We start from the raw sequence: 15,619 nt of genomic DNA, 5'->3' as shown, positions 1-15,619 counted from the left end.
GGAAAGAACCAAAGGGGTAAAGACAGAAACACTGCGAGTAATAATAATAAGAAATATAATATTAAGACTGGCAGTTTGATGAGGTCACAGTGTGTCACGACTAAAATATAAAGGCAGAGAATTTTAGCCAGTGGTTTTATGACTCTTTCATTATTGATAGGGAGAAGGAGAGAGACTTATTAAGCTGAATTCAAAATCAGAAAGTTGAGAGGCATGCATGGAAGAAGAAAGGTCTTAAAATGCTGGGCGGCTGTGATGTCTGCAGTTCCCATGTGTGGCAGACCTGCAGCAGCAATTTTGTGTTCCTTTCAGAAGACTTGGCACTTGTTTGCCTCTAATTATAAGATGCAACACTTAATCTAAAGGAATGGCAGCATGTCCCAATGAAGTCTTAATAACATACAATTTAAAGTACTTCATGACACCTTACTGATAAATGTAGGAGTGTGTGTTTTATGTGTGAGTCCTGGAGGCCTGAATTGATTGCAAAGCTGGTGAAAGACCATTATTGATGTGTTGACATCACTATTTGGACTGCGGTGTGACAATTTGCCATCAGTTTGAAGCCTTGGAGAATGAATTAAAAAGGAAATAATGTTCCAAGTGAATATTTAGAAAGATGGAAATACCCAAAGGGGAGCTGTTTTTAATGGTTTTATTGTTTCCATAAAAAGCTTTGATACATTAGTTTGTTGTAAAAGCAAATCAATTGAAATTTGTTAATGGGTCAGTTCTCATAAAGACTGCTAAGCCCTTATACTAAGAATGGTATAAATAGACGTAAATAAGAAGAATGTTTGAGTATGTGCAAGGGCATGTTTGAGCACTGGAAGCTGATTATTGCTCCAGGTGTGGGAAAGAAAATCGGCCACAACAACAAAAGAAGAAGGGCTAAAGGAAAGCGCAGTAAGGACAGAGGGAGTCCAGGTGGTGTAATCCTGAGTAAATGGGATTTTCATTGAGACTTTAAAACCACTGCAGGGAGTGATATCCAGAAAAAAAAGAAGAAAATAAAAAAAAAACAAAAAAAAAAACATAAAAAGGCAATTGAACAGGAAATTGGATCCCCATCTGTTTCTCTTTTTTTTCTTTTTACTTGTTTTCTCAAAGAACATCCCGTCTCAGCATAGAGCAGAAAGCCAGTTTATACTGTATAACAGATGTTGTGCAGTAAAGCATCTTTATACTAACAAGGTATGGATGCACACTGGATGGATTGGGATTAAAGATATTCTGAAAAAAAAACAAAAAAACAAAAAAAAACAAACCTTGTCTAATCATTATGTATTTGGATATGTTTTTAGGAGTTAAAATGTTCTTCATTTTGACTCAAACTGAGATTGTTAAATGAAAATGTGGTCACATTTGAATCCATAGGATGCTGCTTTGTTTTTTACAACTCATTTTCCACTTTTCAGTTTTAACATTTAGGGTTTGCATGTTGCTGGGTGACAACCTGATGGTGGATAAAGCACGCAGATCATATTGGAGGCTTGTTGGAAGATTTTTATGCAAAACAGAAATAAACCTCTTCCAATAATAAGGTTACTTGGACTTCCTGTAGATAAAGCTATGGAAGTAAATCTGTCTCACCAAGTTCAGAATTTAAAAAGTTTTCAAATCTGAAATACAAAATTTTTTCTATTATTTATTTATTGAGGTAAAATACAACTATAAATTCATTGCAATTACAATAGGCTTTCCAAATATAATTTAAATGTATGCGCAAGTGTATTCATTTAGTGCTTAATATCTCAACAGTCCAAGACAGTTAGAATAAACAAACAAAACAAACAAATAAATAAATGAATTAATAAATACATTTTAATTGTTAACATTCAACTAACCAAATTTAGCACTTTAAGTTCAGCATTAGAAATTCAGGTTTAACATCTGAGGAACAAGGATAACCAGTCAGTCTTGGAGGACATCCATCTGGAACTTAGCCAATAAAACTATGCTGAATTTGTCATGTGACATCAAGGGCACATACCGGGAAGCGATATGCATCCCAGAGCAGTTTAATGATCTGATCAATGATCAGCCAGCACCAGTAACTGTACGGCCAGTGGCAGCAAGTCATTCTTTCTGAGTGGTTAATTCCTGCGAACAGCTATGTTCTTGGCTCGGAGATGCTAACAGCTAGCAACCTTACTGACAGTTAAAAATGCAGTTTAATAAATAATCAAATGCAGTTTTAGTGTCCTGAACTGATGGATAAAGTAAAATGAGGCCTGCTGCATGCTGGATCCTTCTCAGACACGATCAATTTGTGTAAAGTAGAGATGGACAGATGATACCGCAGCTCGCCAGCTTGTGTGAGCAACCCTGAAGCTCACTGCTTCCACATTTCAAATAATATTCTAAATCTGTTCAGACAGATTTATTTTAATATGAAGTTGCATCCATGGGACAGTAACATCACCTACAGACGATATTTGGTATTATTCTATGGGAAGAATGTAACAGGAAGTGGCACTGACAAACTCAACTTAAAAATAAGAAGTGTGACACAGTAAATCTAAAGTTTTTAAATACCAAAGTGGATGCATATGAAAGTGTTGTGTAACAGATCATAAAATCATAAACCCATGAAGATGCTTTTTTTTTTTTTTTCTTGCTTTTAAAAGATGTATTAGATATCTTTGTACGTCCGCATTCATATTTGTGTCTTTTCTTTTCAAAGTGTAAAGCAAGGACATACCTATACAGGAAGGCAGAGGGTTATCCCAGGCTCTCCTTTCACCTGTCATGCACTTCAGTGTGGATGCACCATGCAGAGTGTATCCAGGCTCACATTTGTACGTGATGCTGCTGCCAGAGAAATGGCCTTGGTCGTTGACTTTGAAGCCAAACTGAGGGACACCTGGGTCCTCACAATGAGACAACTCGAAACCTAGACAGAGAGAAAAAGACAGAAATATTCTCACAGTGTGGCCTTATAAAGTGCTCTCAGAGGGAGATCTTAAGCCCACACAAGAGAACAGAATTGGTTTTTATGTGGACCCACAGCAACACTCCCCTAATATCAGGGACACTTAAGTATTCTGTTTATGAGTGTGCCGATATCACAGAGCCTGGTAAGCTCTCAATGCAATTTAATAAGAAAACCTAAAACGATACATGAGAAAGCATTGTCCGGAGTGATACTGGAGCTTGCATACACCTTATCCAATTTGATGTTGTTTTTCACAGTCAGTCTGAGCTCAGTTTCCATGGTAATATTGAGAATATTTGGTTAGTGCACAGTTTTAAAGCGTGGGATATGAATAGGTTTATAAATATCCTTACAAGAACACAACCAGGATTTGATCTACAACACTGCCTATAAGACAAGGTGCGCCGCTGTTTGAGTTATCTCCTGGCAGAGCGATGTGGGTGCACGTCAAAATCCTTAAAAATGGCCATCGAGAAAGTTGCACATTTACCACATAGCAGCGTAAACACATCTGTCACGTACTGACATCCACTGTGAACGGTTACCCGTCTGAAATTATTCTGTTTCTTAGACGTATCAGAAAACAAAACACCATGTATTATTCATTGAAGTGCGCCTTAAGAGTTAGACTGAATTATATCCTTTATCCCCATATCAAAAATATCCATAAACAAAGTGAAATTACACCATAAACACACAAAAAAAGTGTCATTGCAGTGCTTTTAAAGCTAGTTTTCTTTGTTTTGTATGCAAAATAACCTTGCAAAAGCACAAGAAAGGTGCTGCAACGAGACAATACAACCTCAAAGCACTATGCAAATCATGCTCAGCAATCAGTCTCCATGACTGCTTTTAAACTAATTACATTTTCTAATTCTAACAGCACATCTAAGAGGGGTTCTGTCAACATCGGTGTGCTTTGGCGAACATCAGGATACACCTTTAACATCTCATCCTACGCTGATTTCTCTGAGAGCTTTGTTAATCAAATGAGACAAATTTATTGTGACCTTTCAGTGTTAGAAAACGCTATATTGGAAGGTTTCACAAGTGAATGTGTTAAATGATAAAACCGATTCAGTAACTGTTCATTTGTAAGAAATCAGCAGATTTATGACAAAGCATTTAACTGCTGGATCGATGTGACTGGGACAATAATTGCCTTTAAATTGTCCCACTTCAGTTTTTTCTCATTTAGCTTCTTGTGGCAAAAGGCTATATGTAGCATAATGTGCTAATAATGCAGAACTTATCATGCAGAATCAAACATCCTGACACAGTTTAAAGCAATATACCATGCAATTTGCAAACTATTCATTGATCTACCCACCCAGTCACAGTGAGTGTTTATGCTGCATTTTGCATTATTGTTATCGTATAAAACTGCATGATACGTATGTTGACACAGATCTGTGTTCTTCCAAAGAGCACACACGTTTAAAGTTTGGGAACTTTATGATACTACACAGTAGCAGCACTCACTTGAGTATACTAGCTTGAATCCTTCTCCTGTACTTTCCGCATCACTGTAAAACTCCAGCCAGAGATGGTTTGATGTAGAAATCAACGTCAGGCCCAACATGGATGACCCGGTGAACGCTCCGAGAACCTGGGCCGTGTTGTCTTTGCCATCATAAATCTGTAATAAGATTACAGCACAGTGTGCTTGTGATGCAGCGAACCTGACCACCAATGAACTGATCGGCGTTAGACACGGATAACAGGCAAGAATGACACAGAAATTCCCGAATGTGCGTGCGTGTGTTTACCTTGAGAATATCGCCCTGGGCGAGATGAAAGGTTCGAGCAGAGATGTTGATGCCTTTCCCGGCTTGCACCTGGAAACAGCATTGAATGCAGATCAGCTTTACTGACAATCGCTGTAGACAACTTGTAATCAGAAAAATTGAAAATGGCAAAGGAATTCCTCAAAACTACAGAATGATTTTATGATTATATCAACACAGTCTTTTAGTCTCTCATACTCTCCTAAAAAGTGGTGATGAGCTTTTCTTTAATCCAGTTTGAAGACTTTGGATGAACTGCACACCCAAATATAGAAACATGTACAGTATTACCTGGATGCTGTAGATGCACTCGTGGTTGTTATCGTAGTTCATTGGGTAGTTTGGAGACAGCAGAATCCCTTCATTATTTATAACTGAGGAGCCGCACTCAGCTGGAGACAAAGACAGAGGGCAGGGAATTTAGAAAAGAAATAAACTACACAGAGTCATGGATGCTATGCAAGTAAGGGACCAAAATATAGGACATTTTCATTTCCAAAATACTTGCAGCTTTTTGGGGCATTTTAAAGTGATAATATTTTTTCCCACTGTATGAAAAGCTAGAGAGAACGCAGGCTGTCCCTGGTGTGGTGAGAGTTGTCAAAATCATTCAGGAAACAATAAGACCTTTTTTTTTCCATGTAAAAGTTTAAAAAAAAAAAAAAAAAAAAAAAAAAGTGATTTCTGAATGTGTTTATATGAACCAGCGTAACACGATAACTCCTTCAAACAGTCAAATTGTCAACTCTCTACTTCGGCAGAAGAGTGTAAATTCAGAAAGTAATTTACCTAAAGATATCCACTTCCTACAATTCTCCCCCTGCCCTCTATCTGAAGAGTCCATGTCCCCCATATTCATTTTTTTCACTTTCTCTCCCTCCCACTCTCCCCCTTCTCTGTGTCGGTACTTGTGTAATCGTCATATTACAGCTGTCATATCATCAATATATCACCCAGCTATAGTTTCCATTTAGAAAATTACCTCTCCACCCTCTCCCTCTTTCCTCTTTAATTCCCCCACTCTTGTGCTTTCACTCTCTCTTCCACTCTGTATGAATAGTGCCTCCTTTACTGTCCTCTACTTCAATCAACCTTCCTCTTCTGCTTATCCAGTTTCCTCCTCTCTTCTCCATCTTGCTCTTCATTGCTGTTTCTCTTTCTAGAAAAGTACCCTTCCTTTTCCCCCTGGTTCCCAATGGAGACATCTAAAACAATGTTTGGTTTTCTTTTTAAAGAAAAAAATGTTTTTACTCCCCATTTCACTCAGTTCTGTGCAGTTTTTCTCATGTAAGACCAAAAACATAGGTCAGATGAAAAAAAAAAATCCCATCAAACCTGCTTTTTTTTTTTTTCTTCTTTTTTTTTTTTTTTAACTCAAGAAGCCGATTTCATGATCAGGCGATAGGTTTGTGGTTTTATTTGCAATAGGATTACATAGTTCATTGTTCACAAGCTACATTTTTCACTTTTAGATCCTGTATCTTCAGTCTGCATCAGTTATTTAAGACGTGCTAAATTAGCCCACTAGGCAGGTCTTGTGTGGACATGCTGAGGATGAAAAAAGTTGTGACTTTCCTAACTTTTGAGGAATTTATTTATTTTTAGAAATGTAGAGAAATGTTTTATAAGACAAAAGAAGAAAAGTGAAACGAAAAAAGAAAACATAAAAATCCAATCCCCCCTAACAGATTGGGAAACCACATTTTGTAGGTGCTCTAATCTTTTCCTTTCTCTTCTCTTCACCTCCTCCTCTGTGATGAATACCACACCACGCAGCAATGCAACACAACACACAGGAACTAAATATAGCGAAACTGCACTATGCCACAGAATACCGACACACCACACCACTCCCACCTCTTTGCATTATCAGTTTTGTCACGTTGATGACAGAGGCAAAGATGTTACACACTGTCACTGTAAACACACAAAGCTGAAAATAAGACTGGACTGTGTAAAATGTAATCTCAGCTGCTGCATGGTCTGAACTGCTCTGGCTTGCTCCACACTTTTAATGCATAAAACAACATGTTATGGGGCAAGCGAGGAAGCAGTGCAGTTTCTTCAGCTAGGTAATTTTATGACCGGCCCTTATGCATGCTACATTCTGCACCAAACATCGAATCCCATTTTACACTTTTTTTTTTTTGTTTGTTTGTACTTAACCCAAGGTTACACATATCTTGTATTCATGCCTTGCATGATACTTTTCCTATCTAGTGAAGTGCAGGAGGATGCAATTCTCTGGTGGACAGGAAGCAATTGTAAGGCCAGTGCTGTGGTCAAGGACAGTCGTTGCTCAAACATCTAGTGGAAACCAGATATCACAACGCTTCTGCTGAAATCCATTTTTGTCAGTCACTACTTTCTCACTTGCTTCATCAGAGTTTGTCTCGAATTAAAAGAAATGCTGATCGTTGCATATGAATAAAATCTAAAATCCCTGTCCTTAATTTGTTTATTTTCTTTTTTGATTTGCTTCAGCCTCTGTGTAGATTATCAAGTAACTGGTACAGTTCAGGACACAGATTTACTACCAAAAGTGAAAGACTTGAATCTCCACTAAGCAAGCCCTTTATCTTATTTATGTTCTCTAGAGCATATGATTCAACATGCAGCGTTTTCAGACTTTCGCTTTCAAACTACATGAAAATCTACTTCATGTTGTGCATTCCCCCCATTGTCTGCCTCTTGTATCATTCTATAGGTGGTGGGATACAGCTGCAGGTACGTTCTGTTGGATTAGCACATAAGCCCACAGTAAAGCTGCTCATACATTTGCTGGATGATAAAAGCCTTTGTGAGTCTGTGCTCTGACTCATATAATGTATTTAGTGTAAACTACTAATTAAAGTTACATAATGGAAAAAAAAATGAAGTGAAATAGATGAAGCCTGATCAGAAGATTTTGTTTTTCCATTCTTTCTTTTTTTAAATCCAGTATCCGATAGAGTAAAATGCATCCCTGTGCAATGGAAGTTAAAGATCAAAATTTTAACTAAACTGTCAGTATTTAACCAAATTCACAACTTTCCCCTTTGAAATATTTAGTAGAAATATTCAGATTTTGTGCCACCAAAACTGAGAAAGGGATGATTTTCACTGGTTATATGACAACCGTGTTCGTCCATTTGTGCTACTTCAAAAGCTGCAGGAAACAGAATTTCATCTACTCGATCAAATGTTTTATGATTTGTCAGTCTGTGATCACATATTCAAGCTAAAAATAGAAAAAAACAAAAAGTTCCTGGTGCAAAAGACATCAGATATTATATGATAATACATGTTTAATGGTATTAAGGTTAAATAATAAACAAATACTATTATAAGTAGCATTACAGCAAACTTTTCCACAGGGCTGAAAAATGTCTAATAACATAAAACATATGCTTACTTACACTCTTGTTCTTGCATTATGATAAAATCATGACATTGACATGAAAAATCACAAACTATCTGACTTAATCTGTTCTTTGCTCGTCTTCACCACCCCTAATCTGATCTGCTTTAATCTTGGAGGCTGTGTTGCTGGACAACCAAGAAGGTGAAGAGTTACATTATAAGACAACCTGAAGATAAATGATATAATTTTGCGTCACTTCCAGTGACTTTCCAGACCCTGTACACTCACACTGCAATCTCACACTGATGTCACCAGTTCTTTTAAATAGCCAGTGGATTAAAATTGTCCATTAATGTGAAAACGATGTGGTGTAAAAAAACATTTTTTAGACCTTGCCGAGATCATTACTTAGCCACAACCAAACCATTTTACCTGCTAAAAGTTGTGGTGGGGCTGGTTTAGTAGAATTATGCATCTAATGACACCATCCAAAGCACTGCAAGACGTTGATTGCTTTGATAAAGAAACACTTGCATCTTCTGTTATTCAGTGAGTAACAAATATCCATGTGTTTATTTGATCCAAGATGCGTAATACAGCATGCCGCCCGAAGGAAAGGAGAAATGTATTACCCTTTAGCTCTTATTGTTGTTTAACCTTTATTTTACCAGGCAAATGCTTGATATGAGATTATTCCTTTCATGAGCTTGGCCCTTGACAATATAGATCATGCTAACAGCAGCGATGAAGATCCATCCACATGGAGACAAACCTTTTTTGTTTTAAAGGTTTTTTTTTTTTTATGGGGCTGAAACATGTAAATAATATATTGGAGGATTCACTTTAACTTGTCTCTGTGAGGACATGACCAAAAGTGTTAACATACCGACACATCTGGGTAAAGGAGCGCTCCACATTCTCCGCCCACCTCCCAAACAGATTAACTCCGGTGCGCCCTCCAGGCGGTATCCCATATTGCAGGAAAATGACAAAGTGTCTCCAACTCCAAAACTGTAACCGTTTCTCCTGCCAAACCGGGGCATCCCCGGGTCCTCACATGGTTCCAAAGTATACTCTGCAGGAAAAACAAAAAAGCTTTCAAGCACTAATACTGCATGTGAGGAAAATTCACCATTATCTCTTCCATCAAACCAGCATCTAAATCATTTAGGATGAGTTCAAATCATGAAAGAAAAGTTAGCCACGCTCCGTCTTGCTCTTGCTGAATCAACATTGTAAATCATTCAGTTACTCTTGTGATTAAAAAAAAAGTCTCAACAAAGAAAAGCGATGAATAAAACATAAATGCCTGACAACTTATGTGCAGGTGTGAACGATTAGCACACAAGTTGTTAGTATCCGTCACCTTCAGCTTCGCTAAGTTGGGCCTGTTGAGTTAGTATTTTCCAAAGGTGTGCCGCTGGATTAATCTTTTCTTAGTGGGCAAAGACGGATGATGTGATATCTATTTCTGAGAATGCTGCAGGATGTTACGGCATGCTGAGACTGGAAACTCAAATCTCTTTTGACACCTCCCATGTGTTACATTCTGAGTATCAGCTTATACCATCTGGGAGGCAATAAAATGTCCCTCAGTGTAGAATTACATTCAAGTGCTCCTTAACACCAGAGTTACTGAAAAAGCACTGAAAGGCTAATCAGGCAGAGGGTCTTTTATATGAAAGACAGATGTAACCTTGAACTTTCTCCTCCTAACTCTGCCCCCAAAAACCCTTCTCATCATAGTATATATTATCACACTTACTGTAAATTAAATAAATCAGTATACTGATTGGCCATGTCATATTTGTACTTCCTAACTAAATATAACTTCTGGTAATTTAATACAAGATCTATGTGACCACTTTAGAGTTCAGCAAGGTCAGGAACCTGCATACATTAGAGACCTCCTTCAGCTTAAGGCCATCAAGGGGTCACTGATCTCAGATGATCTCAGAGCTTGTTGGCAGTACCTTACTTTACACTCTAAACCACATGAGATTAAGACCTGCAGAGAGTGTGAAGATCCAGTTTGCTGAGAAAACCCCAGTGTAGGAGTAAGTAGTCTTACTTGCAAACAGAATATATGGGAAATGTGAGAAAATCTAATGCTTGACATGGGTGTCATATGAAGCATGAGCACAAATTCTGTTTAACTGTTTCACAGCATTTTTTGTTTGCTGCAATTAACACTTCATGCTTTTTCTCATTATTTGAAATTGACAGAAAGTGAATTAAGAGGAAAACCAGTTTGGCATCTGGCTGAAGCAAGACTATCATCGCGTATTATTACATTAACATCACTGCATCGAGTATGACAACAAGTAAGGAAAATACCAGAGAAAGTTATGTTGAAGCCTTCGTATGAAATGGAAAAGTCAGAGATGAATCGGAGTTGGGCTTTGAAGTTTCCATAGAGACCAGCATTGATGTTGCTAGGCAACTCATTGCCGGTCAGTCGAGCCAGTGGTTGCAGGAAACTCCCATTCTCTGTGACCAAGAGGTAGTCATGTTGGTCCTCCAGATGAAAGGAATTGAACTGAAACTGGACCCCTGTTTGAGACACATATGTAGACCTCTAATTACACTTTGAAGACATCATTTTTGTGCAAGTTAGTAGCAACAAACAATATGTTCACAAAACGTGCAAACATTACCTTTAAAAGTCTTTTACAAAACTTTCTTTTAAAAAATGCATGTTACACACGACAGCTGGGCCACTGGAATACAAAACTCTGAATACTTAAAAATGTAAGAGCTTTATATAATCTGAGTTTGTGGTTTTACTACAACACTAACTGAACCACTGTGTTTGCCACGTCACGTGGTACGGTCTCTCCGCCTGTCTCTGTCTATTAAGGAGTGTGCATCTGTGTGTGTCCCTTGCCTTTCCCGTGGCTGACTTCTACAGTCCAAGTACAGTTGAGAGATGAAGGGTAGCTGTCTGGATAGCCAGGACTGAGGATGGTTCCCCAGGGACCTCTAACATCCCCGCCGCACAGAGCTAGATAGATTGAGAGAGACAGAGTGGGAAAGAGGGGGCAGAGGGAGGGAGATGAGCAGAGACAAGGGACAGAGGCAGAGAGAGGTTAGCATCAGATTGTTGATTGCTAAAACAGATAATGTTTCCCTGTGGACCTTTAATACCACTTCTATAGTACATACACACATGCATAAGCACACATAAATGCTACAAGAAGGGGAGAGGTAGATGGAGACAGCTCAACAGGGAAGGAGAAAGACATCTTCTAAGAGCTGTGGGTTAAAAGGTCTGCATGCATTGCAAGCTGCAAACTGTCCTTTCACACAGTAGTGAATAGGAAAAGTGCAATCACCTTGAATCTTGGTTTTAAGTCAGATTTTCTGATTTATTTCACATCTTTGCAGGCATATGATACTTGTATACAACGGACTCATGAGAATAATTCAATTTCAATTTCAATTTCAACTTTATTTATATAGCGTCAAATCACGGCAATGCCATCTCAAGACGCTTTACAGACAGAGGGGAAAACATAATGAAGGCCAATTCATAACAGCCTATATAAGGAAACCAACAGATTGAGTTGAGTCCAACTCAATCTCCCATCCTGAGCAAGCACACTGGCAACAGTGGGAAGGAAAAAACTCCCTTTTAACAGGAAGGAAACCTCCGGCAGAACCCGGCTCAGGACAGGCAGCCATCTGCCTCTGCTGTGTGGGGGGAAGAGGACAGAAAGACAACAGACAACAGGAACTGCTACTCCCGGCCAGGGAGACCTGCTGAGACAGGAGACATACATGTTAATGATGCAACACTGTTATGGGGGGGGTAAAAGAAAGAGATAAAGAGAAAAAGAAAGAAGCTCAGTGTATCAGGAAATGTCCCTCAGCAGTCTAAACCTATAGCAGCATAACTAAGGGATGCTAACCATCCCTAGCTATAGGACTTATCAAAAAGATAAGTTGGGGGGGGGGGGGGGGGGGGTAAAAGAAAGAGATAAAGAGAAAAAGAAAGAAGCTCAGTGTATCAGGAAATGTCCCTCAGCAGTCTAAACCTATAGCAGCATAACTAAGGGATGCTAACCATCCCTAGCTATAGGACTTATCAAAAAGATAAGTCTTCAGCCTAGTCTTAAAGGTGGGGAGGGTGTCTGCTTCCCTAACACTAACTGGGAGCTTATTCCATAAGAGAGGGGCCTGATAACCAAAGGCTCTGCCTCCTGCTCGGCTCTTTGAGACTCTAGGAACCACAAGTAAGCCTGCAGTCTGCGAACGAAGTACTCTGCTTGGTATATAAGGAACTATGAGGTCTTTGATATATAGTGGTGCCTGGTTGTGGAGGGCTTTATATGTAAGGAGAAGGATTTTAAATTCTATTCTAGATTCAACAGGCAGCCAATGAAGAGAGGCTAAAACTGGAGAAATATGATCTCTCATGCTGGTTCTGGTCAGGACTCTGGCTGCAGAATTCTGGATCAGCTGAAGGCTTTTCAGGGCATATTTAGGACAGCCCAGTAATAGAGAGTTACAGTAATCTAGTCTCGAAGTAACAAAAGCGTGAACCAGTTTTTCTGCATCACTCCGAGACAGAATGTCCCTAATTTTGGCTATATTACGTAAATGAAAGAAGGCTGTTTTAGTAGCCTGCTTAATATGTGGGCCAAAGGACAGGTCAGGGTCAAATATTACTCCAAGGTTTCTCACTGTAGCACTGGAAGCTAAAGTAATGCCATCCAGGTTCATTACAAAACCGGAAAATTTAGCTCTGAGTTTTTCAGATCCAACGAGAATTACTTCAGTCTTATCTGAGTTTAAGAGGAGAAAATTTCTAGACATCCAAGTCTTTATGTCTATGAGACAATTTTGTAGCCTATTGGGCTGATTTGTTTCATCTGGTTTAAAGGATAAGTATAGTTGAGTATCATCTGCATAACAATGAAAGTTTATTCCATGCTGTCTAATAATTTTGCCTAAAGGGAGCATATATAGTGTGAAGAGTATTGGTCCAAGTACAGAACCTTGAGGAACTCCATGACTTACTGTAGTTTGGGAGGAGGACTTGTCATTTACATGAACAAACTGAAGTCTATCAGATAAATATGATTTAAACCAGCTTAACGCTGTACCTGTAATTCCAATCACCTGTTCTAGTCTTTGTAACAGAATGTTATGATCGACTGTATCAAATGCAGCACTAAGATCAAGCAAGATAAGTACGGACACAAGTCCTTTGTCTGAGGCCATAAGAAGGTCATTAGTAACTTTCACCAATGCTGTCTCAGTACTATGATGAGCTCTAAATCCTGACTGAAACTCCTCACATAAATTATTTCTGCTCAGGTGGGCATGTAGCTGAGCTGAAACTATTTTCTCCAGAATTTTGGACATAAACGGGAGGTTAGATATAGGTCTATAATTTGCTATCACCTCTGGATCCAGAGATTGCTTTTTAAGTAAAGGCTTGATTACAGCAGTTTTAAATGATTGTGGTACATATCCTGTCACTAAAGACATATTGATAAGATTTAGTAGTGATGTATTAATTAAAGGGAAAATGTCCTTAAAGAGGCTCGTTGGGAGAGGGTCTAAGATACAGGTGGATGGTTTAGATGAAGCTATTATTTTAGTTAATTCAGAGGGTTGGACAGGACAGAAACTATTTAGACACAAGTCAGATCCTGGTTCTAAGGATGCTTCGGAGACCACAACAGGCTCAACATTATAGGTAGAAGGAAGAGTATTGTCAATTTGATCTCTAATAGTGTCAATTTTATTCCTGAAAAAATACATGAAATCATCACAGCTAAGTGAGAAAGGAATACATGGCTCCACAGCGCTCCGGCTCCTAGTAAGCCTAGCTACAGTGCTGAAAAGAAACCGAGGGTTGTTTTTGTTTTCCTCTATCAATGATGAATAATAAGCTGTTCTTGCCATACGTAAAGCTTTTTTGTATACGCTTAAACTTTCTTTCCAGGTTAAGTGAGACTCCTCTAGTCCCGATGAACGCCATCTGTTTTCCAAACGCCTTGATGCCTGTTTTAGAGCTCGAAGCTGGGAATTAAACCAGGGAGCCTTCATAATCTTACCTAATTTCTTCTTCTTTAGGGGAGCAACATTATCCAAGGTTGTACGCATTGAAGCTGTTATAGTATCAGCATGTTGATCAATCTGAGCAGGAGTAAGGCTTAAAGGGGGACTCTCGGTCATGCTAACACATGGTAGATGTGAAAAAATTGATTCAATTGATTGTTTAAATTTTGTAATATTATTGTCTGATAAACATCTACTATAGTAGAATTTATTTTTGGTCAGTGAGTAATCAAATAAAGTGAATTCAAAGGTTAATAAGAAGTGATCGGACAAGACAGGGTTTTGAGGAAATACTTTGAGCTTATCAGTCTCAATACCATATGTTAGAACAAGATCAAGAGTATGACCATGAGAGTGAGTGGCTCCATTGACATTTTGTGAAAACCCAATTGAGTTTAGAATAGAGCTAAAGCAAATGTTTAAACTATCATTTTCAACGTCAACATGAATATTAAAATCACCTAGTACAATGACCTTATCAGTAGTCAGCACTAACTCAGACAAGAGATCAGAGAATTCGGTCAGAAACTCGGAGTAAGGTCCAGGTGGGCGATACACTAATGCTAAAAGGAGCGGTTTCTTTGAATTCCATTTTGGATGAGATAAATTTAATGTCAGGAATTCAAAGGATTTATAGTTAGTTTTGTGCTTAGGATTAATTAAAAATTCTGACTTAAAAATAGCTGCAACACCTCCTCCTCTGCCTGTAGTTCTAGGAATGTGAAAGTTTAAATAGTTAGCTGGCGTAGCTTCATTAATACTAACATAATCCTCTTGCTGAGGATAAACACTATAACATTTCCTGTCCATTCAGTTTGCACTCAATGAAATAGAAAACCTTTACATCTCAGTTAATGATACTTTCTTCTCATATCAATGCTAAAAATATCGAGAGTTTGAAATGAAAGTATATGTGAATTTTCTTTTTAAGATAAATTGCAAGTTGAATTCTAAGAATGTGAATAATGCAAACTTGGCTTTAGCTGTAAAATGTTTCCATAAAATGCCCAGAATAGGCAGTCTTTTGGAGGATGATTATGACAATATTATTACATTTAAAGTAGAAATCTATTCATGTAATTGCCTTTCATAAAGAGTAGTGTTAAAAAGCTTTGGCTATGCAAAAGCTAAAGGAAATATGAACCTTCTGACTGTCTGATCAACTAAGCAGCCAAATACCGACTGCAGTCCAAAACATGGGAAAAGAGAGGAAATTCCACTGCTAAAAGCTCTGTTGATCTTTGTTTCCTCCACTATCCCAGTGATAAAGTTCTCTCTAGTTATATTTCGACTGACTGCATGGCAGCATGGTATATTCTAACCTCCCGAAGCAGTTTTTGTTGATCCTGACTGGTCTGAAACAACTTGCTAGATGTACGTGCACTGCAGCTAGGAGCTTGACTTGGTGAGGACACCAAGCCTGTTTGAACCTTTAAAGGCAGATCCACTTATGCTCACACATGGTGCATAAACTGCTCA

The 15,619-nt window shown here is 38.4% G+C and overlaps 1 protein-coding gene across 1 annotated transcript in view; it reads right to left on the bottom strand.

Moving 5' to 3' along the window:
- Positions 1–15,619, bottom strand: part of csmd3b (CUB and Sushi multiple domains 3b) — a gene marked incomplete at both ends in the record, with an annotated part of 385,522 nt that overhangs the window by 69,904 nt on the left and 299,999 nt on the right. The window contains 7 exons of the mRNA XM_079258329.1: positions 2,705–2,896; positions 4,421–4,577; positions 4,708–4,776; positions 5,017–5,117; positions 8,955–9,143; positions 10,406–10,621; positions 10,956–11,072. Of these exons, the coding sequence (XP_079114455.1) occupies positions 2,705–2,896; positions 4,421–4,577; positions 4,708–4,776; positions 5,017–5,117; positions 8,955–9,143; positions 10,406–10,621; positions 10,956–11,072 (1,041 nt within the window). The remainder of the gene's footprint in view (positions 1–2,704; positions 2,897–4,420; positions 4,578–4,707; positions 4,777–5,016; positions 5,118–8,954; positions 9,144–10,405; positions 10,622–10,955; positions 11,073–15,619) is intronic.

The sequence above is a fragment of the Telmatherina bonti genome (assembly GCF_933228915.1).
Source record: "Telmatherina bonti genome assembly, chromosome: 19".
NCBI lineage: Eukaryota > Metazoa > Chordata > Actinopteri > Atheriniformes > Telmatherinidae > Telmatherina > Telmatherina bonti.
Note: the sequence above shows the minus strand (reverse complement) of the source record. Positions and strands in the feature narration are given on the sequence as shown.